We start from the raw sequence: 26,523 nt of genomic DNA on the forward strand, positions 1-26,523 counted from the left end.
TTATTACATAACAATATTATTGGTTATAATTTTGTATTTTGAAGTGTATTCTTTATTATTATCATAACGAGAGCTGATTGTAATTTGTCTGTTGAGAGATAAAAAAAATAACAAAAATTAAAAAATGTTGAATGTGAGTATTGAGTGCATCCTGTTTTCTTGCTGCCTATCATTGGGAACCAATTTCATAAAGCTACAGAAAATAATGCCGATATATTTTCAGCAACAAAAAAGGTGGGGGCACCAGTTAGCCCAGGTTGGACTCATCTGTGCATGCAACACTAGGGCACCAGTCACAAATACTGGACTTTTGGCTGGTTCTGCTAAGCAATATGTGTCTGTGCTTAGCAATTCGTTATGCTTACAGGCTGTATCAAATTGGGCACTGTCAGTTCAACAGCAGATTGTGAACGGGTTTCTTTTTAACTTTCTTATCCAGGCCTTCTTTTTCCATCTCTGTTGTACAGCCCGCACACCAAGTGGCATTTCTTTTCTTGTGATGGGCAACTTCCATAAAAAAATTAAATTATCAATATAACAAGTATGAACAACATGATAGTACATGGGTTCTTGAACAGATGAATATAAAATTAAACAGGCGGTAACTGGAGGTAAACCTTAATTTTGTTAAAAGGTTTTCTTAAAAGGTCTTCTTCCAGGGTTACCAGTTCTGCAATTCTATATCCCCAAACCTCCCACAACAAGAAAGCGTAATCCCAAAAATACAAAAATCGTTTGAGAAAAACAAGAAACAATCACCTCTTTATTCATATCCATTGATGCAATTTGCAATTTATTCAATATATATACTTCAAGCATCGAGGGACATCACATCCCTAGAGTTATTGTACAGCATTATACTTCTAAACTAAGCATTTCTACACTGATTTTATTCCTGAATCACCTTAGCCTGGCGACAAACTCTAGTATATGCTAATACAAAGAACAGGCATGCCATCAACACCAAAAACAGGCTTGCATTACACAATTTATTTATACAGTTTTTAAATTAGTGCTTACATTACACATTGGAATATGTTCCAAGTAAATATTAACCAAAAAAAGTATAAGAGTTATGCAATTTTAAATACATTGTACATTTATATTTATTATGAAGACAAAATTGTATAGGCTCCTTCTGTTTAACAACAAACTTAGGAAAAAATTCAAAGCGATACAACTCGGCATTCTTTTGGCAAGCCGAACTACCAACTACAAGCATCTCTGATACACGAATGCCAAATTCAAAAAATGTAACATATACAAAATTACACAATAGAAATTGCACCTGTGATGATATTGAAAGTTATACCAACACGTTCTACGCATTGCGTCTGCACATCAATAAGTACATCATATCCCCAGCCCGAGGGTCACATGACAAAGTATCACATGACCCTCGGGAGTGAATCCGTACGTTCAGTGCGTGAAACATGCTGGAACACTATTATTTCACAACATTACAATGAGGCCTGCCGTAGCCTTTAAAGTTGCACATCAGCCTATCTAATAACATGGCAGCCAGATCTGTGAATTTATACAGTGAATCAATGCAACTCAGAGTGAGGCTGGGAAGAAAACACAAGAGAAGAGTCTGGTACCCAGTGCCAATTATAAACAAGTTATCAGAGGTCACACTGAGGTATAATTAGTTATCGCAGAAACAGGTTATCGGCCCAAACACACAAAATTGGTTCCTGTGAAAACTTTTACTTGACACACAAACACACTTAGCTATTATTTGTTTTTGAAGATGTCATTTTCTGTTTGGTACCTCAATGAAGTAAGGGCATCTGAACCCAAGAGTATTTACTCTACATAATAATGTTCACTACACTACATTTCTTCTCTACGCTAAATACTGTACAGAATCCTACCGGGGCACCCAACTAGTCAGAATTGTTGTTAGAAAAATGACAACCAAATAAAATAACACTAACTAAAGAAACCATGCAATAATAATAATGATGATTCAAATAATCTACATGTATATAGAATATACAGTAAAGAGATATATAAATGTTTATTCATATAAATGTTTATATATTTACCTATTATATATAAAATCAAAGGAAATACTATCATGCATGTCAAACAGAGGAACCAATGGCAATTATTTTACAGAAATTTTTTAATTTGTTGTTTGTTCACCATATATTTTTTCTTCGTCAAGCATTACATTTCATGCTCAAAAGATCCCGTGGAATTCTGAGTGGGATTGTTTAGTTTATATATCACTCATAATTTCCTGGTACGTGTATTGGAGTAAAAATGTTTATCAGTTACTGATTCAAACGTGTTAAGACCATTAAACAGATACTAATTTTATCCAGATATGTTTTGCGGAATCATCAAGTGCTTTGTATTGCCTTGTCATCAGCGCCTAATTTCAGAAAGCTGCAATGCACAAACAAACTGGTTCGAACATGAAAATCTTGCTTAGCAAAAACAGAATACCAGCTAAAAATGCCATGTTAAGCATATTGATTGGTTCCCTGCAGGTTTGCTGAGCACCACTTTCTGCTTTTAAGACAGCTGTATGAAAATGAACTGACCCCAATTTCATAGCACTGTGAACTCTTCCCTAAAAACCACCACCTAAGATGAAAAGTGCCTAGAATGAAGAAAGTAAATTTGAAATTGGACCAAGTGAAAAAACATTAGTGAAAACATTCCAAGGTAATAGGAAGTCACTTGAAACTTGTCAATGATCCAGGGTTTGATCTTCAGATTTTGAAGCCCCCCCCCCCCCCCCGACCCAACCCACAAATGATGAAACTATTTGGGTACCAGTGTGGCTGGAGAAATAGACTCAAATCAAATCTTAGATCGCGGTTATTCTTCTGCCAGCCACGAAAAATCGCCCCCACATTATTAGCTAGCATGCGCCCTAACTCGTAGGCTAAATGATGAAGGTTGATCACAAGAGGGCGCTGTTTGTAGCAGCTATCAGGACGACTAAAAAGCCACGATCAAAGACTTGGAACCAAGTCTACAGGAGACAAGGCGAAATGTACCAGCATATATTCAAGCTTTCAAAACAGAGCAATGATGAAGATGATATTATTAACTGTCTAAAACAACAAACAAAATGGATCCTTTTCATGAAATATGCCAATTTCATTCACGCATGCGAACAGACCCTGTTGCTTGGCAAACGCCATGGAGTTTTGCACTAAGCAGAGAAAAATCATGTCTGCATCAAGCACCCATTAGCCGTGTACAAAACAGCGCGATGTTCCCTCATTTTTGCCAACCAAACTGTAAGTGCGCATGCGCTTTGTGTCAATTTCATGAAAAGGGTCCATTCTAGAGGGCGGCATGAAAAGATAGAAGAAGAGTTTCTCACTGATTGACAATACTATATTGGACTTGAAGAAGACTAAAAAAACAGAGTGTTTTTTTTTTGTGAGTTTTTTGATTACAATACAAAAGTGTTGAGCTTTTGCCCTTATCAAAAGTCAATAATTCACTAAGTGAAATGATATTACCTTCAATAATACAATAAATATGGTTTACAGGAAGAAGATTTCAAAGCTACCATCTGCTGTAAAATTAATTTACACTACAGACAAAACAAAAATAATAATAATTTTTTATCAACTGAATTTTCAAATGACAAACAGAATTTCACGAAGATCATAACAAATTAATGTGTACGAGGGACACAGAAATCTTAAATCAAACTAACGAAAAACGTGAACATCGTATATGTTACCAATCTTATTGTATAAAATCAATACAAAAACAGCACAAGGTAAAGGGCAAAATTCAAACCAACCTCTCAGATTGTTCTTCGAAAGATCACAACAAAACATAAAAATTCCCAATTATTTTTTACGAGTTGGTTCTGCAACTAGCTACTAAACGCCTTGTCAGACTGCGACCATTTATGGTCTAATTCCCTTCACATACACACTGAAAGTTACGGCAGTAAATATAGGAGACCAGACTATTTTATTGTCTGAATTGAAGACGAGCCGACAAGAAATCTACAATAATGACAAAGATTACCAAATAACAATTTGGCAGAAAACAAATTGTACAATAATAGTAATGATAATAATTTATAAAATAAATAAAAATCACAATATGGACTTGTATCTTGCAAAAAATTTTAGTCCTTAATTGTCTGCTTTGCTTTGATGACCCACAATATCAAATCTGGGTTTATTAAATTTTTAATTTGTTTTAATTATTTTTTTTTTTTTTTTTTTTGAGCGACCAAGGATCCTTTTAATTGTGTTAGTTAATATCTACACTGTTAAACTTTGCATTAAAATCTAGCAGTAAATTTCTTTGGTTACGATTTTAAAATGCACCTTTAAAAATACATTGCTCTTATCACATTTAATGTATATATTCCTGGAAAAAAATATCGTTAAGTAAATGAAAGAATCAAACAAAATGTAACGTTCAAAACTAGATGTACCAGCAAAGATTGCTTTAGTAATGTGAAGTATACACAGACAAAAGCTTTATTCCTCGCTACTTTTTACTCTAGAAAACGCAGAGCCATGAAACTGGGGCACAGGTTAAATCAATCAAAATGTTACGAACAAAGAACATTAGCGGTTCTTTACTACAACACCAGAAATCAAATCAAACCATAATGATGTAATCGGTTTAATCTTAAAGACACTGGACACCTTTGGTAATTGTCAAAGACCAGTCTTCTCACCCGGTGTATCTCAACATATTAATAAAATAACTAACCTGTGAAAATTTGAGCTCAATTGGTCATTGAAGTTACGAGATAATAATGAAAGAAAAACCACCCTTGTCACATGAAGTTGTGTGCTTTTACATGCTTGATTTCGAGACCTCAAAATCTAATTCTGAGGTCTCAAAATCAATTTCAGGGAAAATTACTTCTTTCTCAAAAACTACGTTACTTCAGAGGGAGCCGTTTCTCACAATGTATTATACTATCAACCTCTCCCCATTACTTGTACCAATTAAGGTTTTATTGTAATGATTATTTTGAGTAATTACCAATAGTGTCCACTGCCTTTAAGTATATCATACATTTTAAAGGTCATAAGTCAGCAGATTATTCCATTATTAAATTGCATTGATCAGGAAAACTCATTGAATAGACCCTATTCACAACATTTATTTACAGCGCACATTCATGTACACGCGCATCTCCTGTCCGCATTGTTCGGGAGTTGCGTAATCACGTATACCATCCTTTTGTGCACGTTTAGACACACATCACCATGGACTGTAAACACGCGTGTATGTGCGCTGTGCGTTTTGACTGGGGTCTATTACATAATCTGAATATGTTAAATTAACATTCACCATAACACAGTCACACAAGTGTGCGCTCTTTTTTGTCCATTTTAATAGTTTTTTTTTGTTTTTTGTTTTTTGGTTTTTTTTTCTATTTTAATGAAGAGAAAACATAGCACGTATTAATTTGGTTAGTTACAAATTTTCTCGGTGAGTATTAATGTTTTCAAGTGCAGATTTACCACTGATTGAACCAGCTAAACTTACTGCCGCTTTGAAGACATGTGGATTAAACCTAGCAAAGTGTGGATTTTTATATTATATTTTTTATCTCTTTTGTTTGTACTATCAAGCAACACAAACCAAATGATCCAACTAAACCCATAGCTGCCTTACTGCATGTTAAAACCGTTCATCACACAAATGCTGTTAAGGCGATACCGAGAACTGGGCTTAAACGTAAAGTCAACTTTTACCCATGGAAGTTGGTCATAACTATGTGTCAAGTATCTGATATCCTTATATTTTACACTTTTGCATAAAAAAAAAATATTTAAATAATTATTTCAATGATATTTAAGTTACAATCCTCATGGATCTCTCAAAATTTCAAGAGCTTACAATAAACGCTGATGAAATTTATATGCCAAGCCTTTAACGCAAAGCATCGGTTATGGCTTTAAAATACACGTATTGTCTCGATACCTACTTAATGGATTGGGTTTGATAAATTGAAAGGATTCATTGCGGCCACTCAACCTTAAACAAATCAAACACTCAATAACCATTTCCTGAATTAATCAATATCCATAAAGCGTCATATCATCGACCTTTTACCACGATTAAAGTATATATAAAAAAAAAAGGTCAAATGTCAGCTTTAGGGGGTCATGGAAGAGATTAATATTATGTTACATTGGTACAATAATACTCGTAATTAACACAAAATGACTTTAAGGCAAAGCAATTTCAGTTTAAAACTTGTCCACAATGAAGGGCTCTTAGAGTGGTGAGGGACAACTTTGATTTGATTTGATTTGTTAATTAATGTTAAGTTCTGCGCTTGTACTTTAAGTTATAATTTTCTACTAAAAGTGCTGCATGTATACACAGTGGCCCTGGAAGAAGCTGAGGAAAGGTTGAGGGAGGGGGGGGGGGGGAGTCAAATTGGATTGCTTAGCAACAAATGATTTTTACTTGAGTTGAAAACATAAAATGTGCACAACAGCAGTGATGATGCATATTGTATACTCAGTAACATAGGCCATTTTAGGAACCATGGCTTAGGCTAAGATTTAGGTGGCACTTAGGCCTTAAAGAGTCCAGGTACTAGGTACTCTCTGTAGGACAAAAAACACAAATGTACACAGATTTACACTAAACTTACACAGTTTGATAGTAGAAAGCTCCCCTGAAAACATGACTTGCTGAGGGGCTGTACTTTTTGAGAAATGAGTAAAACAATGTCAAGAAAATAATTTTCATCTCAGTGATCATGAGACGAGATTATTTTAGCATGTAAAAACGTATTTTCATGAAATTGTTATACTCATTTCTCAAACATGACAGCACCTTAGCAACTAATCTTCAAATGGTGTAAGTTTAATGTAAATCTGTGGACATAGTGTATTGTGTTACTAAAAGTACCCAAATCTTCGGTCGTTGTCTTAATGGGCACCATCATAGGCCTTCTTGGAGTTCCATACCAAAAGATTATGTTTAAATGACAGAGCCTGAGGCCATGTCCGAATTTGCGGCTACAGCTAGGGCTAGCGCTAGATTTTCATGCCATCATGCGTTGAGGTATAGGCAACCTTAGCAACACCCTTAGCAACAGCCGTAGCCGTAGCTAAAGACACCAATACGGATATGGACCCAAGTCTAAGGCTAAAAGCAGTGGTCTAGGCTGTGGTTTAGGCAGCGCTTAGGCGTATACTCTGACTCACCCTGTCTAAGGCACCATCTTAGGCCTGTTTGAAGTACGACACTCAAAGAGTGTGGTGTACTGACAGAGACCGAGTTTGGGGCTAAAAGCAGTGGTTTCTAATAGGGCCACTGTCGTCAAACGGTCAATGGAGATCAGACAATAGTCATCAGAATATGAATATGAAGGAGGACGAAGTCCAAGAGCTAGACAATGCACCCTCAATTGTTCCGCCATTTGAAGACAAATAATTAAAACGAGTGGATTGGACAATGTGGACAACAGTTCTGATAATTTGTGAAGAAATGTAGGACACACTCGTCACGAGCGTTTCCTTGATCAAACCAAATTTGCTTCTCTTCACCTATGAGTTAGACATTGTTTTTTCTTTTACTCCGTTTGACAACGGCGTTGAATGGAAGTCAACGCTTTGTAAAATAAAATAACCAGTTATTTGTAAGTAATTTTAAAAAAACACGATCATACTGCCGACCACACTGAATTCTTTGGCAACAAAATGGAATCCAGAACACATTTAACAGCTTTGGTTAATCATTATGATTAATCTTGTGATACTTCGTTTTTGGAAACTTTGAACGTCAAAATCCAACACCATGTCTAGTAACTCAACACCAAAACTGTTGGACTGTTGGATCCCGATAACAAATGAACTTGTTGGGATCCTCAGTCCAACAGAATCAAACAGGACAAGTTGTTGGACTTTGAATGGTTAGGAAATTTATAGTTTGAGTGACAAACACAGAGTTCCTTCCCTTCATCGAGAAACCATCACAGCCCAAACTCACAAAGCTACTCAGCAAGATTACCAGCTAAGCAAAGAATTGCAGGGAACCAGTCTCAGCCAAAGATTATAGAGAACCGAAGACGCAAGATGCGGAACTGAAGCTTCATCTATTGTTGGAACGTTAAATACAGACAGGCGCCATTTCAGCAAGTGAAAGTTTTGTGTCCCATTGATAGAAATGGTCATTGCCTACACTGATCTGCACTGATCTATTGTTGTATCAAAAGAGTAACTTGCCGAAATAGATCCAGTGGGATTTCAAATTTCAGCCCGAGTTCCGCATCTTGTGCCTCCGGCGCTCTACAAAGCATTGTATTTGTGGCCAGCAACCTGGTCCAACAGAGCAACCCATTTTACTCTTCTAACCGTAGCAAGTTTGTGTACTCGGGCAGCTCTGTGAGACTAGTAAATTGAAAACTACGATCCCATTTTACCAAAATCAGACATCACATCTTGTCACTGGATGAATAAACATAGACCTTACGCATTGACGTCATCCAGCCGCCATCTCTGAGGTAAAACAGTGACAAAACAATCTAAACACACAGATTGGCCGATGAACAACTCCTTTTGTTCTGTTGGTCAGGGCGCCCAACTAAAATGACGCCATGTGCATTAGGTCTATTGTTAATCATCATTCTATGACTGCAATTATACAAAATTTATTGTTACAAGTTGTACTGCACATAAAATATCTCATCGTTACAATTTGGTTTCGAGAATAGAAACAAATGCGTACGAGTGAACATGGACAAAGTGACTAACACCTTTATGACTACTTGACTGTGGAACAAGCGAAGACGACCAACTGGGAGATTAAGAATACTCAAATGGGAACAACAGGACGCAATACTACCTCTCCAAGTAAAAAAAAAATTTAAAAATTAAAAATTAAAAACTAAACAAAAAAAAGCTACTTGATGCCTCTCAGAGAAACCTTTGATTCCATCAGAAGTATTGTAGGACTGGGGTGGGGTTGCGGAACTCGTAGACTCAGTAAATCCAGCGTCCTAACCACCCTGATTAGAAGATAACGAGCTTCAATCAACCACAATGAGCACAGTCCATCAGACTATAATATTGACCAATCAAAAGTGCTCTTACTCCGACAAGATTATGCAGGCAAGGGACGGGTTAAGATGTCTCCAGCGATCTTGAGAGATGTTACTCTTGTTATCGGAGAGGCGTAGCTTTATGTCATCCACAATCTGTCGATTCTCAGACAGGTTCGGCAGACCTCATTCACAACAAAAGTCTCTCTAACTGTTCTAGATTTTTATCTTTTTTTCTTATTTTTGTTTTTTTGGGGGGGAGATGGGGGAAGGGTGTTTTACTTCTTGAAGAAGTGCTTAAACCCAAGGAACGTATTGAAGAAGAAATCTAGCGTGCCCAGAGCATTGGAAACGGCATTGTTCTGACAAGACGTCCACGTTGTGTTCCAGGGAAGATCTCTGATGTCCACTGAGACGTTGACGTACAGCGGCTCCAGGGTCACATGGGGCACCGGATACCAGATGTTGTACAGACCGTCACTATCTACGCGTTCCCTACCATGCCTTAGAAGACAGTGCCTAAGGATGAAAGAAAAAGACAAGACAAAAAGGAAAATTACTTAGTGAGTTCTTAGACAGGTCATACATGTATGAGTCAATGCAGGAAGTTTCAAGGTTTAAGGTTTCAGTGTTTATTATTTCCACAGTAACATGAGAAAACGGGCAATAATGTTTATACAGGTTCAAAATAACACATGTGTTTAAGCCATGAGGAAATAAATACTCATTTATGATACTGCAGTTTAACATTGACTTCCTGAAGCTACTAAGATATATTGTCGATCACCGATCTGATTTAAGATTATTATGATAATGTGTACAGTATCAGATCAACTTAAAAAAAGTGTAGATTTTTTTTTTTTTTTTTTTTCAAAAAAAAAAAACATTCTTTTTCCTTATTTCCTCATAAATATAACTTACAATAGACTGTGCAAGGCTCACTTGAAGTGTTTATATATAAAATATTTAACTCATATTTTGGGGTTATACAACTTTTTACAAAACCTGTTAATTTGTTTATGTTATATTCTGCTTTTGTTTTGCTTTTATAATAATTTCCTTTGTATTTGGTGTTTTCGCCCTGGTTTACTACAGTCTTCAAGGACACCAGCACCATAGCGCTTCGAACAAATTATTATTACTATTATATTCTCACCATCCCCCCCCCCCCCCCCCAGTGTAATTCTTTTCAAATTGCTTCGTAAAAATCAGGAAGAGACATCCAAAATCAATGAGAGTGATCAACCCACGTCTCCATCAAGAGGAATGGCTGCGGCTACAAATTATCACTCAATCGTTACGTTTGTAAAAATTTACGTCTCGATGAAATTCAATTGTATGTAAGGAACAATTGATTTCAGACCACTCGAGAAAACTCTCTTGACTCCAATGAGTCGAGGATACTCCACAAAACCTCCTGACTCCGTAAAAAAATAATTAAACAAATTATCGACTGCGATCCAAAAGCGTTTCCTGCCATTGCCTGTCATGAAAATTCATTTTGGAAAGCTTTGTTCAGTGTATTTAGGGATTTAGTGCTTCTTTCTCAACATCAAGTAGTAAACCACAAGGAAAATTGACTGGGTAAATAATTTGGGGTTGAAGAAAAAAAATTACTACAACCAGATTTTGAACCAACCCCCTCATAATGAAAGTGCCAGCACTCCACTAACTTAGCAATCTCTTCCCTATGTTGGCAGTCTCCCTATTTTGTCGAACACTTTGTCTGGGGTGCAATGCTAGCAAAACATATAAATAGAAGGAAAAAAGGGCAATTTCAACCATTAACCCAGCCAATTTCCTTTTCATAAATTTTCAGCTAATTTGCAAACATAATACCGACCCCTCAAGAGTCGAAGAGTCCAGACTGAGTTAATTTTTGATGAAAGAGCCAGCTTTACTGTCATCATCTAGTGCGAAAACACTGCGTCACAGAACCAGGGGCGTGATCATAAAACACTTGTTTAAAGACACTGGACACTACTGGTAATTATCAAAGACCAGTCTTCTCACTTGGTGTATGTCAACATATGCACAGAATAACAAACCTGTGAAAATGTGAACTCAATTGGTCGTCGAAGTTGCGAGATAAAAATGGGGGGGGGGGAAACAACCATGTCACAGAAATTTGTTTGTTTTACGTGCTTGATTTCGGGACCTGAAAACCTCATTCTGAGGTCTTAAAACCAAAGTCAAATATTTGAGTGGAAAATTATTAATTCTTTCTCGAAAGCTATGTTACTTCAGAGGGAGCCGTTCCTCAATGTTTTGTACTATCAACATCATTCCATTGCCTGTTACCAAGTAAGGTTTAATGCTAATAATTATTTTGAGTAAATTACGAATGGTGTCCAGTGCCTGAAAGGCTTGAAAAAGGGAAGCAAGGTTCCTGATGGTCTGGAGATGAGAGCCCCCCGAGCCCCCGAGTCTCCATTTGAGAGGGTTTATAGATTCTCTACATCACCAAAAATGGAAAACATGGCTACACCATTCTTATTTCTCCCCTCGATGGTCAGCTTACGCCTTTTTAAAAACACAGTTGTGCGCAAATGAAGAAATGAAAAACAAGTCAGAAAGGCAGATGGTGATGCGTAGGGGAAATCCTCGTAAACCATAAGTATATATAAGGCAACGCACAAATTGAGGGCGAGCGATTCTCCTAGGATGCCTCGGACGTATCAAATGTTGCGAGCGATAAAATCAGGGTTAATTGACTTACTTTCTGATCAATTCTGATTTATACACCCATGCATCTCATTTCTGGACAAGAGCGGCTCTTTGTTAGCTTGAAGCCAAAATGCACTCTCAGGTACGTTTGACAAACATGATTGATTGCAACCTCATCCCCAAAGAGACTTTTTTCTACATGAGGCACTGCAAAACCTTGTGGCCCATAATAATAATAATATTATGAACAGTTCTTATATGGCGCAAAGAGTTTTTGGGAAGTCAAGAGCGAAAAAACCAGGACAACTGAGTACAAAAATTACACAAAATACAGTAAAAACTACAAAGTCTTGAGTTATAGGTCTCAACATGAGGCACTGCATCAAACTTGTGGCACATTTATCAAGAACGCTTTTTATTGCTTTCAGGTTTTTTTTTGTACATTTATAACATGAAATTCAAAAGTTGTTTATCATGAAAAGCTAGCTAATTAATTATTGTTATTATTAGCAGCGTCCCCCGAGTATTGATGCAATATCTTTAAAATAAACAAAAACCTCCACTAATTTATAGACTTATAAATTTTCATTCATGTACATGTACAGCACATTTCTAAAGCTTTCAAAATGTCATCACTTGATTACTTTAGCCACTTCACTTATAAAATGACAGATAGAGAAGGAGTCAAAAATTTGACTCCTCTAAATGGCCAACCGTGAAAAGGTTGACGAGGTAAAAGGAAAACCGTGCATCGAGGCATGCTTGCGTGGATCATTGTACTCTACTTTTACAACATCTTTCCAACCATATAACGATTACAAACGCATTTTATAGACCAACTCGTCCGATCCAAGGCAACGTGTTCCTTTAAAGACAGTGGACACTATTGGTAATTGTCAAAGACTAGTCTTCTCACTTGGTGTATCTCAACATATGCATAAAATAACAAACCTGTGAAAATTTGAGCTCAATCGGTCGTCGAGTTTGCGAGATAATAATGAAAGAAAAAATACACTTGTCACACAAAGTTGTGTGCTTTCTAATGCTTGATTTCGAGACCTCAAATTCTAAACTTGAGGTCTCGAAATCAAAATCGTGAAAAATTACTTCTTTCACGAAAACTACGTCACGTCAGAGGGAGCTGTTTCTCACAATGTTTTATACCATCAACCTCTCCCCATTACCCGTAATCAATAAAGGTTTTATGCTAATAATTATTTTGAGTAATTACCAATAGTGTCCACTGCCTTTAACGAGGACTGATATTGTGATTATGTATGGTAATAATAGCAAGCGCAGTTGTTTACATAGTCATTTCACTTTACCTACTGTACATGTAGATGTTGTACATATATGCATACGTGGGTCATTCAACTCGGCTGAATTGCATAACGCTATAACAAACACAGCTTTAGTTCTTTTCACCATATTGACACGTAAGCCATTTCAATATATGGCATTGTCTACTGTGTGAACTGAAGATCCTTGTAAAACCATTACAAAGTGCTACATGTATACATGTAAATGGGTCTCATTATTCAAAACATAGCTCTGCTTCTCCTGTTAAAAAAAAAATAAAAAATAAAAATACGCCCTTTGATATGCCCCTAGGTGTGCGATAAAGTGCTACGGTATGAAGCAACCAAAGTGCTACAAGTACAACAATTCTGTCTCAATTTTGTAAAAATTACTCTACTTTTTAATCTCTGTATATTTTCCTGCAGCTCGACCTTTCTCGGTCGCCATGGGAATTTTTTTTTTAAAGAATAAACCAACAGTACAAATAAAAAATGAATGAAAAAAAAAAATATTAAGAAAACCCAGTTTTATTGTGACTATTATTTCACTGAGCAAACACCTCTAATGTCTATGCACCCAACCTACGATGCCTATACGCAAGTAATTTCTAAGAGGTTGTTATTTTTCCAGACACCGTCGGACGACACCTATTGTTGCATACTAATCAAGTCTAATGCGATGTACATAATGGCCCACTGAGACAGTAGGCCTAGTTGATAGAGTGCACCACTGCATCACCATTCATGTATTTTTTAATTCTTGCAGTGAGAGGAGAAAGGAAAAATTGATTTTAATCAGTCGTACAAGAGACAGCTTCTTAATCAAATTATTATCTTTATGGAGTCTGTTCACAAGTCAAGATAACCTATGTATAACTGAGGCTTAGGGGACGAGTCGTTCTGACCCCCCCACCCCCTTTCAATGCTGATGGGAATAAATTATCTGTTGTTAGTACTGCACACAATGTAACATTACCAAAGATACTGGCGAAATGACAAAACAATCCTATATACCCTGCTTTCGGTCGCAGTACAATGTACACTGCTGTTATTAATACATTATGAATCGTGGATGCGTCTCATATTACCGGGGCAGGTACATTAGCATTATACAAAATCTTCTGCAGAAAGTGGAAGGATGTGGATTTGAGTTCAATATATGGATGAATCGTCATTTTTGTTCAGGCAACCGTACAGCTAGAGCGGCCCTTAAAAATCAATCCTTTATTTCGTTAGCCCATATCAGAGAAAGCCCATTAGCCCATATCAAAACAGGAAATACATGTAGCATGTTGTGCATGACAGCTGTATGCATGTACAACAATGTTATAATCCGACACGCTAGTTTTTTGCATGAACCCTGCACCGAGTTCAGTCTTCTTTTTTAAAAACATTATGTTGCGCATCTGCGACAAGTCTGACATTTCTCATCCCTGAATGTAACCACACGAGGGAGCTTTTCGTGGACTTTCCCCGCAGCAACCACCTTAAATTATGGACTTGACACGTCCAAAAAAGTATGGTTCGAATCCAGCAGTCTCCTGATGATTGGGAGAGTTTTCGGTAAAAAAGAGTGGAGACATCAGGGCCCAATTTCATAGAGCTGCTTAGCACAAAAAGTTGCTTAGCATGAAATTTCTTCCTTGATAAAAACAGGATTACCAACCAATTTTGTTTGCTGTTGTTTGCTTATCCTGAAAATCACATGGAAATTTGGTTGGTAATGCTGTTTTTTATCAGGGAAGAAGTTTCACGCTAAGCAAATGTTTGTGCTTAGCAGCTTTATGAAATTGGGCCCTGGTTCTACTCAGAACCACCATCACTCGAATCATCTTCAAGCTGATGCTCATTGTCCACAAAGCACTTAATGGCGAGGCTCTCCACTATATTCTAAACTTCCTCAATTTTACACTCCATCAAGGAATCTTTGATCAAGTTCCATGCTTCTTCTCATTGAACCCAAGTCTCAACACTCATGGGGTGACAGGTCTTTTTCTGTAGCCGCGCCACGCATGTGGAACTCTCTACCACTTAATCTTCGATCTTGTCTTTGTACCACAGAATTCAAATCTCTTCTAAAAACTTATAACTTATAACTTTGTATATAACATAATATTTTTAGACACGCAAAACCCAAAACGAATTTCACTGTACTAATATTTGTTTTTTTACAAGTGACAATAAAACATTCTTCTTATTCTTATCTTATGTCACAGGTTTTCAAGGACTAATTTTGTTGTGTCTGTTTTTCTTTGTTTTGTTTGTGTTTGGTGTTTACTGCGCCTTGAACACCCAGCAGGGTGGATACGTGGGCATTACAAGTCTTAGTATTATTATTATCATTATTGTTATTATATCTACATGGTGTCACCGAAAAATATTACTTATTACGCCCAAACACTTACCTAACTTTGTTGCTCTCTGCCTGCTTATGATCTTGTCGTATCGTATTATAGAAGCCCACCTCCCCTACGGGGCGTGTTCTATTGTAGCCATGCAAAAGGATGCGGCCATAGATGGCGTCGTCTTCCACGCCCCAGCCCCAGTAGACGTTGGGGAAGCCGTTGATCACCTCCATCTGCTTCTTGGTCACCCCCAAAGACTTGGCCAAAGATGTCCGGATACAATATTCTATAATATAATTTGTATTAAAAAAAATCAAATATTTTGTTAAGCAAATGTTATGAGACAGGGAGGTCAACACGATATATAATAATAATAATAATAATAATAATTATAATATAAATAATAATAAGACACAGTATTTATAAGGCGCTATACAAAGAACAGAGCGCCTAACAAAAGGGAGGGCAACGCAAGAACAAAACTATAGCGAAACAAAAACTGACCAGCGACGAGCCAAAAGATAAACAATAAAGAGGAGCAAATTAGGATGGTTCTGGGAACAAAAGTGTCTTTGAGGACGATGCAGTTAAAGATGGTCTGACTATGGGTAAGAGTCATGGCAGAGGTCGCCCCAAAGTGGCATGGTAGAAGACTTCTAAGTTTGTATGAGCTGAGAATGGCTGAAATGGAACTAGGGTCCAATTCCATGGCTCTGCTTACCGTAAACACAGAATCGACTCTTAGAAGAAGCTTATGGCAAGCGTATTTCACGCGTTAGCGGCGAATTTTTACTTTTACGCGTGCGTACTCCACGATACTAGGCATTCTACGCTTACAAGGCTAGCGCAGAAATTTGGCGTTTGCACGTAAGCGGGGAATCGTGATCGTAAGCGCAGAATTCGGCGGTAAGCAGAGACATGAAATTTGGCCCAGGTGATGGCGGCGACTTCAGGAACACACCCCCCATTACAATTTAAGGATGAGGCAGCTACGGACGCAAGTCTATGCAAAATGATGAAAATGTGACAAATATTATCTGAAAACAAAAGTTTTTGGAGACCTTGTGTGTCCCTCATTTTGTGTTTAGCAAAACAATGTGCCGAGCAGAATTTTCCAGCTAAGCGGCTTTACTTACTTGTAATCCCAAGTATCCTCGCCGGACATGAAGTGGCGAGGCATCTGACCACAGCCGTAGTAATTTGCATAGCTGAGCGGTATGTGGTCCACGTCGTGATGAACGAAGCAATCCCATTCGTTGAATCGTAGCGACTCTAAAAATCCTACATTCATAAGGAACGCTTTATTGAAAGGTTCCTTATTATTCTGAAAATAAGAAACCAAAAAAAGGAAAAACAAATTATGACTGATTATATATGTGAATGTGTGTGCAATTATTTACTTTCCTTTTAGGGTGAAAGACACTGGACATATCTTTCTAACATGTGTTATATAACAAACGGTTTCCAACGCTTTTTATAGACCACCTCGTGTACCTTTAAGCATTACACGTGTGCATGATCAGAGTGTAATGCAATATTCAAGCACAGTGGAACATACTCTATGACCCAAGCAGAATCTAGTATGTGCCAATCCCATGAAATGCACAACAACATACTAAGAAACCACATTTGAAGCACAACAACACAATACCAATTTTACTTTACTAATAAACTACTTTTGAAGTGCTAACAAAAAAAGTACTCTGTACAGTTGAATGATGTGCACTTAATTATAATGAAGGTTGACAAATACTGGCTCAACGGGACACTCTCAGCCCCCCCCCCCCCCGACATATCTCTGTCTTCATTTTTTGGGGGTGCTTTCTACCTCTAAAAGTTTCATCTTTTTTACCCCATTTGACTACTTGTTTTACATCAGCATGCATGCCGGCCTATTTGCTTATAACCTGCAGTTTTGTTGTCATTAGTATAGCCTTCCTGAAAACTCTACCAGGTTAACAAAAATGTCAGGACTTTTAATATTTTGTGCATCCATAAAAAAGAAGGTCAATTGCGCTTTTATTCAAGGTTTTGCTGGCACCAATTTTGACACCAACAACTTGTTGAAGTGAAGAAGTTAGAAGAAGGGTTCGACTAAGCTTTTTATAAACATATTGCATACATGACATGTTTGGGTACATAAAATAGAAGTGTACACCATACATGTACACCCAATAATTGTACAGGTTCAATTTTTAAGCTCAAGTTTCACTTTTGAAAAAAACATCTTCAGTACTTGGCTGCAGTTGAAATTTCTTCACTTTCACAGGGCCAAAGATATGAGCTTTAGGCTTAAAAAATGTCACAACACTTGCAAAAAACCTTTGAAGTGCACATGTGGCTAATGCCACACCCACCCCAAACAGGACCAAATTTCATAGCAAAAGGCTGCTTACTATATATTTTTTTCTGCTAAGCAAAAATAAGCAGGACACCAATCACAAATGGCAAGTGACATACTGTACACATGTAATCTTATTGAGGCAAGCACAATTAAGCTATGATTTAGTTACTTTTCATTTTTTTTTTAAAGCCCTTTGAAATTAGTCAGCAGTTACGCCACAGCCAAGTGTGACTGTGAGGTAATGGAAAACTACTGTTGCACGTGTACCATTGTACCTTGTGCTTGAGAGTGTTCTTGTACTCATACTGCCACAATAGAATCTCTATTCTATTGGTTTCAACAACGTCATAGTAAATCATTTACAGGCCGCTTCCCCGTAGCATTTTGAAGGGTACAACAAAAAAGGTTATACCATGGTTTCCTTCCTCTGCGGTTGAACAAAGTTATTTCATTTCATTCCAAAAGCAGGACAGTTCTTCTCAGAACTGAGAAGTCTCCCGAACAATCCAAAAAATCTACTCCGCCGTAGTAGAATATATAGCAAGACAATTCTCTAGCTATATATTCTCTTTCTCCAGAAGACGATCAGAGCATACTGATCGAAACGTCGAGTTGAAACCAACAGTTCTTTTCAGAACCACCTCAACTCATTTAGAGATCATTACATGGCGTTACCGCAAACTCTTCTTTATAATTCTCTAGCAAGAGAACAAACTCTACCTGTCAAGTAGACACACACATGGTGTTGCCAAAAAAACAAATTAAACATGTAATATATTCATTCAAACATTCTTTCCTTTTCTTTTTTAGCAGTGTGCATAATATTGCATTGTTCAGGTATACTTTTGGGAAATTACTACATAACTAATGTACATGTACATGAAAAGCTAACTCAGTAAAAGAACGCTGGAGAGCTGTTGATATTATTAAACTTTGTTGGAAACGACACCCTTTGAAGTATCTGAGCAGTTTTAAAGCCATTATACACTTTCGGTACAGAAAAAAAAAAAAAATTCACAGATTTACAAATAACTTACAGGGTTTACAGAAGGTAATGGTGAACTTGAAATATTATTCCATGAAACGCTTTACTTTTTGAGAAAACATGAAAACAATATCAATTCTCGATAGCGAGAGTTACAAATTTATTTTTACACGTGTCATGACACGAGGAAACGAGCGGAAACAAGGGTGGGTTTTCCTGTTATTTTCTCCCTACTTCGATGACCGATTGAGCCTAAACTTTCACAGGTTTGTTGTTTTATATATAAGTTGTGATACACGAAGCGTGGGCCTTGGACAATACTGTTTACCGAAAGAGTCCAATGGCTTTAAAGAAAAAGGCTGTTTTTCACCACAAATTCGAGCATGATGAAGCCCTTCTCAGGCCTCTGAGAGCACACAATGCTACGCAACAATGGTGGTTCAGTATTTTATAATTCTGCATTTAAATGGCCGATTGAGCTCAACTTTTCACTGGTTAGTTATTTTATGCGTATGCTGGAAACATCAAGTGAGATTCTAGCTGGTCTTTGGCAATTACCAAAAGCACATCCTGATTTTAATGAGTTGAATGTCCCACAAACAAAGTTCAAGCCCTTAGTCGCATTAGTGCACGACTCAAAGATAGTGTACTGAAAGACAGGTCATGGATGACGTCACTTTTGGATCCATATGCAGGTCAAAGGTCAGAAAGTTGGTTGACCCAGAAGTGAATAAAGTACTTGGCAGGAAGTACTACTTTGTCTGGTTCAAGTAAGGTTATTGAAAGGCGCAAGTCACGAGAAACGTTACAGTACATAAAACATGTAGTAGGCATACAGTGTACAGTTTCTTATTGTGTTTTACTACATAAAACATGTAGTAAGCCTACAGTGTACAGTTTCTTATTGTAGTTTAATAGTTTATTTGCCTTGCTGTAAAGATACATCCAACACCAATGTACCATACAAAAATGGTATGGATAGAAAACATTGTTAAATTCCAGTCTGAAAGATGAAGTTCGGACTACGGTCATTTTCTCCGGAAGCATTTCCCTCTGAAATTGAGACTCTTTCAAGAAGACTGTATCTGAAAAACTTAAGAACATCCACAACAGCCCCTTGCTGTTGTTGCAACCAAAACTAAGGAAAATGCTTTTATACATGCTGGAAATTCTACATGGTTTTCACTATTTTTCCATGTCACTATTATAAGTCATACAACAGATGTTGTGGAGAAGGAAAAAAAAATCAATTTCATGCAAAACATTTTCCCAGAATATGCTCCTTCGAGTGCATAATAATCTTGCAACTGCACTCTTAGATGCCAGCCAGGGCAATCACCAGTTAATCTCACACTCACTATCTCTCTCTCTCTACCCCCAACTTCAATTAATTATTCAATTAATTAATTATGCAGCTTGCTGCTTATGAATAATTCATGGTATTATTCATAGAAAGCAATCAGTACTTTCCAGCCGAAAGCTACTGATGGCATTTGTGTACTCTGTGCATGTGTAATCTCTCGGTCATGTTTGCTTTAAAGCCATTGGACCCTTTCGGTAAACAGTGTTGTCAAAGGCCCACACTTTGTGTACCACAACTTCTATATCAAATAACAAACCTGTGAAAATTTAGGCTCAATCGGTCATCGGAGTCGGGAGAAAACAACGGAAAAACCCACCCTTGTTTCCGCGCGTTTCGCCGTGTCATGACATGTGTTTAAAATAAATCCGTAATTCTCGTTAATGAGAATTTATATTGTTTTGCTGTTTTCTCAAAAAGTAAAGCATTTCATGGAATAATATTTCAAGAGAAGTCTTTCACCATTGCCTTCTGTAAACCCCGTAAGTTATTTGTAAATCTGTGAACTTTTTTTTTTTTTTTTCTGAACCGAAAGGGTCCAATGGCTTTAAAGGAACTTGACACTATTGGTAATTACTCAAAATAGTTGTTAGCATAAAACCTTACTTGGTAACGAGCAATGAAGAGCTGTTGACAGTATAAAACATTGTGAGAAACGGCTCCCACTGGAAGAAACATATTTTTGGAGAAAGAACTAATTTCTCACTAAAATATTTGAATTAAACTCAAGACCTCAGCTGAGGTCTCAAATTCAAGGCATCTGAAAGCACACAATTTGTGCGACAAGGGTGTGTTTTCTTCCATTACTCTCTCGCAATTTAGATGACCAACTAAGTTCAAATTTTCACAGGTTTGTTATTTTATGCATATGTTCAGATACACCAAGTGAGAAGACTGGTCTTTGACAATTACCTAAGGTGTCCAGTGTCTTTAAAAGGGTGTCAGTATTATACAAAGAAAATCCTCTGAATTTTAATCAACAAGGATTTATTTCTTCTTTTTTCTTGTGCCTTTGAGAGAACGAATAACTAGTGATTCAAACTGCCGAGTCCTCGGTTAAAAAAGGCGTTATCACAAAAAAAGCAAAGTTGACCTGCTTATTCCAAAGGAAATTAGATTAGATTTGTTATGTCTTTTGCCTAAAACCAGGAAGTATCTTTATCTGAACATCAAAGAACCAAACCGGGATTAGAACAAATTTAAAATAAAGATCTACATTTTATGTAATGGCTAAAAATTGGTCCAGAGACCTAGTTCTTTGTAACACAGCCGCCTTTTGTAGAAGCGATCCGATTACTATACACGGAGTCAGTTTTCAGATTTCTTACGGTAGCAGACAACATCAAAGGTCCTTTTCCCTTCTCATACTTGTCGAGAAATTTGCGCCGAGTCTTTCGCTGTCAGTGACACTGAAGTGCTATTCACACGACAGCAATTTAACAGGGGTCCTTTGCTTGATTTTAGCATGGTTGTAAAATGTAGCAATTGTTCGGCAACATATTACAAGAGACCTTGAATAGTACATGTGTTGTCCTGTCACACGAGGTACATTTTGTAAAATTTTACAACCATGCTACAATTTAGCAAGGGTCAATTGCTAAATTGCTGTCTTGCGAATAGCACTTAAAGCCCCTTTCACACGGTAGCAGTTTAGCAAGAGTCCCTTGCTAAATTGTAGCATGGTTGTACAATTTTACAAAATTTACCTTGTGTGACAGGACAAAAAATGTTCTACTGTCCAAGTTCTTTTGCAAAATCTTGTCTTACACTGTTACATTTTACAACCTAGCTAAAATTAAACAAGGGACCCTTGTTTAATTTATTTCATGTGAATAGCACTTAAGAAGCCACTCCAATACAGTTCTCTCTTTAATCAATCTAGAATGCAACAAGCCAGACCAGACACTGTCCTTTCATCCGGACAAAATTAATACTGATAACTTATCCCCGAAACTGAATGAACACTAATTGAAGTTTTTGTGATCGTCGCTTCATATGAGCAACTTGTGAGTATGTAATTAAATATTGGCGGTTGAAAAAGGAAAATCGAATCAATCATTGTATACATTACTGGCCGTTGACAAAAATTGTGTCGTCCACAATATTTCAAACTACTCTATTTTCAGAGAAACGTCAACAGGGCCAAACTTCATGCGATCAAGCAAAAGGATTCATAAATAATTTGTTCATAATTGAAAAAAGCATAATCTATTTATGCACGTTTTTTTCTTTTCTGTCACGAACTAACACGTTTGGCCATTTTGTGGATTAAAAATTTTTGACTCCATAAAAAGGCCGACCGTGTTAGTTCGCGACATAAAAGGAAAACCATGCAATTTCAAAGCAAGTTTGTGTTGATCACCATATTCTACTTTTAAATATCTATCCAACCAATGCATTTCATTACAGTTTTAAATCCATTTCAAAGACCAACTCGTCCGACCCAAGGTGAAAGTTAAAACATCAAAGAGATGAGAGTGAATGAGAAATTATTTTATATTTGAGCTGTTAGTATACATTGGCATATTTTCTTTCAATGCTAAATTAACCCTGTTTTTATGTAATGTATCAGATTCATGTAGGAATTGTTGCGAATAAAAAATACAATTTATTTTAGCATTAATTTAGCATAAAAGTATTTTTGAAAATTTCACACCTGTTTCTCCATAATACATGTAATAATTTTTTGACAAACAACTTATTAAGCTTGATTGCATCACACAAAAATTAATCAACAAAAAACAGGTTCCCCTAATCACACAAATGTAACAATTAAAAACCATGGAAACGATATTCTGGAAATTGCCCGTTTGACCGTGCTTCCTTTCAGACAAAAAAAAACCTACTGAGCAGCAGTCAAAATAAATTCAGCGCATCTCAAATGTGTGCATTTATTTACCACTCAACTGATGTTGTTCTTGACTACAAAGCAGTTACACGCTCAATATTTCCAAAGACAAAATAAGCTCTTAAGACTTTAGAAACGTTGTCTCTGTCTGAGCTAGCTTCCTAGCCCCCCACCCCCTCCCCTAGGTCTAAATCACTGAAACCGAACACTGCAACGGCCAACAATTGTAAATTCATGAAATCCCCCACCCCTTTTTTGTTTTCTCCCTAGTTTCTTTTTTCTTTTCTTTTTTAGGGGGGGGGGGGGGTCTTCCAATCCTCGCTAGCTCCCTCGCTAGCGAGCTAGCTCGCAAAGATCAACATAGTAGAGAGCATACATCGGCCAGAAGGGAATCAAATTACAGGATGTTTTCAGTGTACACAGCCCAGTAAAATTATTCCTTGAATTGCATTTTAGTGGCTACTGTATCCTGAAGCTGACATTAAAAAGGCCTCCAAAAAGTGCGGTTAGACTATCTATAATTTTCTTTTTTTCACATTCTATCACACAACAAAGATGTACAAATCATGTTCAATCTCATCAACTAAAAACCCTGAGCTTACACAGACTGTTACCGAGATTGAACACTTTTTTTTGCATCATACATTTGTATATATTGAAAATTATTGAGTAGGCGTAATTGTATGTAACCACAGACAGCAAAAAGTAGTTTTCTAACTATAAACTAATAAAATATTCCTTTTCAAATTCTCCAATTCAACTTGCTTTTTTGCAGATTTAAAGATGGCAACGAATTTTATTTTATTTGCCAAAACATTTTGAACCTTTAAAGCCATTGGACCCTTTCGGTACAGACAAAAAAAAAAAAGTTCACAGATTTACAAATAACTTACAGGGTTTACAGAAGGTAGTGGTGAAATACTTCTCTTGAAATATTATTCCATGAAATGCTTTACTTTTTGAGAAAACAGTAAAACAATATCAATTCTCGTTAACGAGAATTACGGATTTATTTTAAACACATGTCATGACACGGCGAAACGCGCAAATACAAGGGTGGGTTTTTCCGTTATTTTCTTCTGACTCCGACGACCGATTAAGCCCAAATTTTCACAGGTTTGTTATTTTATATAGAAGTTGTGATACCTGAAGTGTGGGCCTTGGACAATACTGTTTACCGAAAGGGTCCAATGGCTTTAAAAAAAAAAAAAAAAATTATGTATGTAACCCCTGCATGGCCACAAAGTATTCAGAATGGGAAAGAGGACTTTTGATGATGTCATTGTGAGCCTTTGTTTTTTGTAAGGGGGGGGGGGGGGGGGCTGGATTTGTAAAGAATTGGTAAAGAATAAACTCATCACTCAAATAAATGGTGCACACAAGGGCTCGTACATGTAATATGTACACACACACCCAAGTTCATGTACACAATGTACCTTCCATATGTACGATGTATCTGACGTACATCCACTACACAGTACACTCACAGTAAGCTTGGGCGATATCCTGATATTATCGAATATCGCGATATTAATTTGGAAACGATTTCGACATCGGATCGATTTGGTTTACATCGAAATATCAATTTATCGCGAATATCGCGATATCGATTAAATATCGCAATATCACAATGTATTTCCTAGCTGAGACATCTTGCACCCCATAGGTTTGGAGTAAAACCAGAAGAATAGGTCATCAGAACACCTCTCTTATGCTATGACTGTCTCTTCTACAACTTTCACTTGGAGTTTGAAGACTGATGATGTCAAATTTAATTAATCGCGATTATATCGAATATCGCGATATATTGTCGGCGATATATCATGAATAAAATAAATCGATATCGCCCAAGCTTAACTCACAGCATACAATAATACGTTCCCAAGATACAAGAGTAAACATTTACAAACAAAATTTACTCTCCTCTTGTGCCAACACGTACTTTGTACCCTCAGAGAGGAAGTAGTTAATGAGATTGTACGAAGCCTGCAACGAGGGAAGCTGGGTCATATACTCATTATCCACAACCCCCCCCCCCCCCCCCCCGCCCTCCCCCCTTGGACCGGATAACCCATCCATAATTTAGTATCAATTCAGACAGGTTGAGAGGGCATGGCATTAAAGGGAAGGAAACTCTGTGCAAAATCCCCCTCACGACAAATTCAGTGACACACTTGTTCCACGAACGAATGTGATCACTAATTGCTTAGTTAGTATCTTCCTTTTTCCTGTTCCCACGCTGCTGTCAAATCACCACATCGCAGGGTTGGGACAGTTTAACTGGGTTAAACAAACACTAAAATTCATTTCAAAATTTACACAAAGCAGGGACTTTTTTTTGTTACTTTTTTTTTTTAAAGCAGAATATAATGATTCACACAAAAATGCCTCGAAATTGCACGGTTTTCTAATATACGTCATAAATTAACACGGCACACCATTTTGTGGAGTCAAATATTTGACTCCACAAAATGACCCGTGTTACATGTAGTTTGCCAAATGTAAGGAAAACATTTCGAGGCGATCATTATGTGGAATGTGGATCATTATATTCTATTTTTTGTTAATACTTATTTCTAACCATCTAACCTTTTCATATGCCTTTCATAACCTTTTCCAAGGCAACGTGTCCCTTTAAAGCCATTGGACACTTTCGGTAAACAATATTGTCCAAAGGCCCACACTTCGTGTATCACAACTAAAATAACAAACCTGTGAAAATTTAGGCTCAACCGGTCATCAGAGTCGGGAGAAAATTACAGGAAAACCCAGCTTTGTTTCCGCACGTTTTGCCATGTCATGACATGTTTTTAAAATAAATCCATAATTCTCGATATCGAGAATTGATAATTGTTTTAAAGTTTTCTCAAAAAGTAAAGCATTTCATGGAATAATATTTCAAGAGAAGTCTTTCACCATTACCTTCTGAAAACCCTGTAAGTTATTTGTAAATCTGTGAACTTTTATTTTTTTGTCTCAGAGATGATAATCGTGGCCCAGTACATTATCATCTATATTCAAAACGTTGTCGCATAAAGCGCACTCAAATCCTGACTAAACCTTTCTGGTAAGTCTGTCCTTGAGCAAGACACTTTACCGCAACTCCTTTGTATCATCCAGGAATTTCCTTTATCAAGAGTGGATTATAATTTGATTAGTCATCACAATGTCGCCCGTAGTTCACACTGTCAACTTGCTAAAAGGAAGTTGAAAAATATTTATTTGTTTTTAAATTTACCTTTTTTTTTGCACGCACTTATCCAAAAAAGGAAGTTGGGTGTCCAATTTAATAGAGCTGCTTTTTAGAAGCTATTAAGCACAACAAAATTTAATTTGCCAAAATAAGGTTGCCAGCTGAAAAAACCCATGCAGTAACTGTAATTGGTATTCTGCCCTTTTTTGCGGGACAGAAAATCATTTAGCAATATTTTTGACAAAATTTCATGACTGCTTTTGAACAGCGTAATCATGCAGGTTTTTCTTTTTGCCGTGCTTGCAGATAATAATAATAATAATAACAAATTCTTGTATAGCGTATTTCACAATAACCGCCTCAATGCGCTTTACATTAGTCCCTTGGTCATTAGGCCAATAGCATCCCTTTATGATGTAATCTACCTCATAAAACAACTCCTGCCACGTATCAATTGGCCCTCC

At 36.9% G+C, this 26,523-nt stretch overlaps 1 protein-coding gene across 1 annotated transcript in view; it reads right to left on the bottom strand.

Moving 5' to 3' along the window:
• Positions 1-778: 778 nt before the first annotated feature.
• Positions 779-26,523, bottom strand: part of LOC139952147 (beta-1,4-galactosyltransferase 6-like) — a 66,245-nt gene continuing 40,500 nt past the window's right edge. The window contains 4 exon segments of the mRNA XM_071951130.1: positions 779-9,538; positions 15,390-15,580; positions 15,582-15,615; positions 16,466-16,653. Of these exon segments, the coding sequence (XP_071807231.1) occupies positions 9,298-9,538; positions 15,390-15,580; positions 15,582-15,615; positions 16,466-16,653 (654 nt within the window). The 3' untranslated portion in view covers positions 779-9,297.

Source organism: Asterias amurensis, chromosome 20, assembly GCF_032118995.1.
Source record: "Asterias amurensis chromosome 20, ASM3211899v1".
Taxonomy (NCBI): Eukaryota; Metazoa; Echinodermata; class Asteroidea; order Forcipulatida; family Asteriidae; genus Asterias; species Asterias amurensis.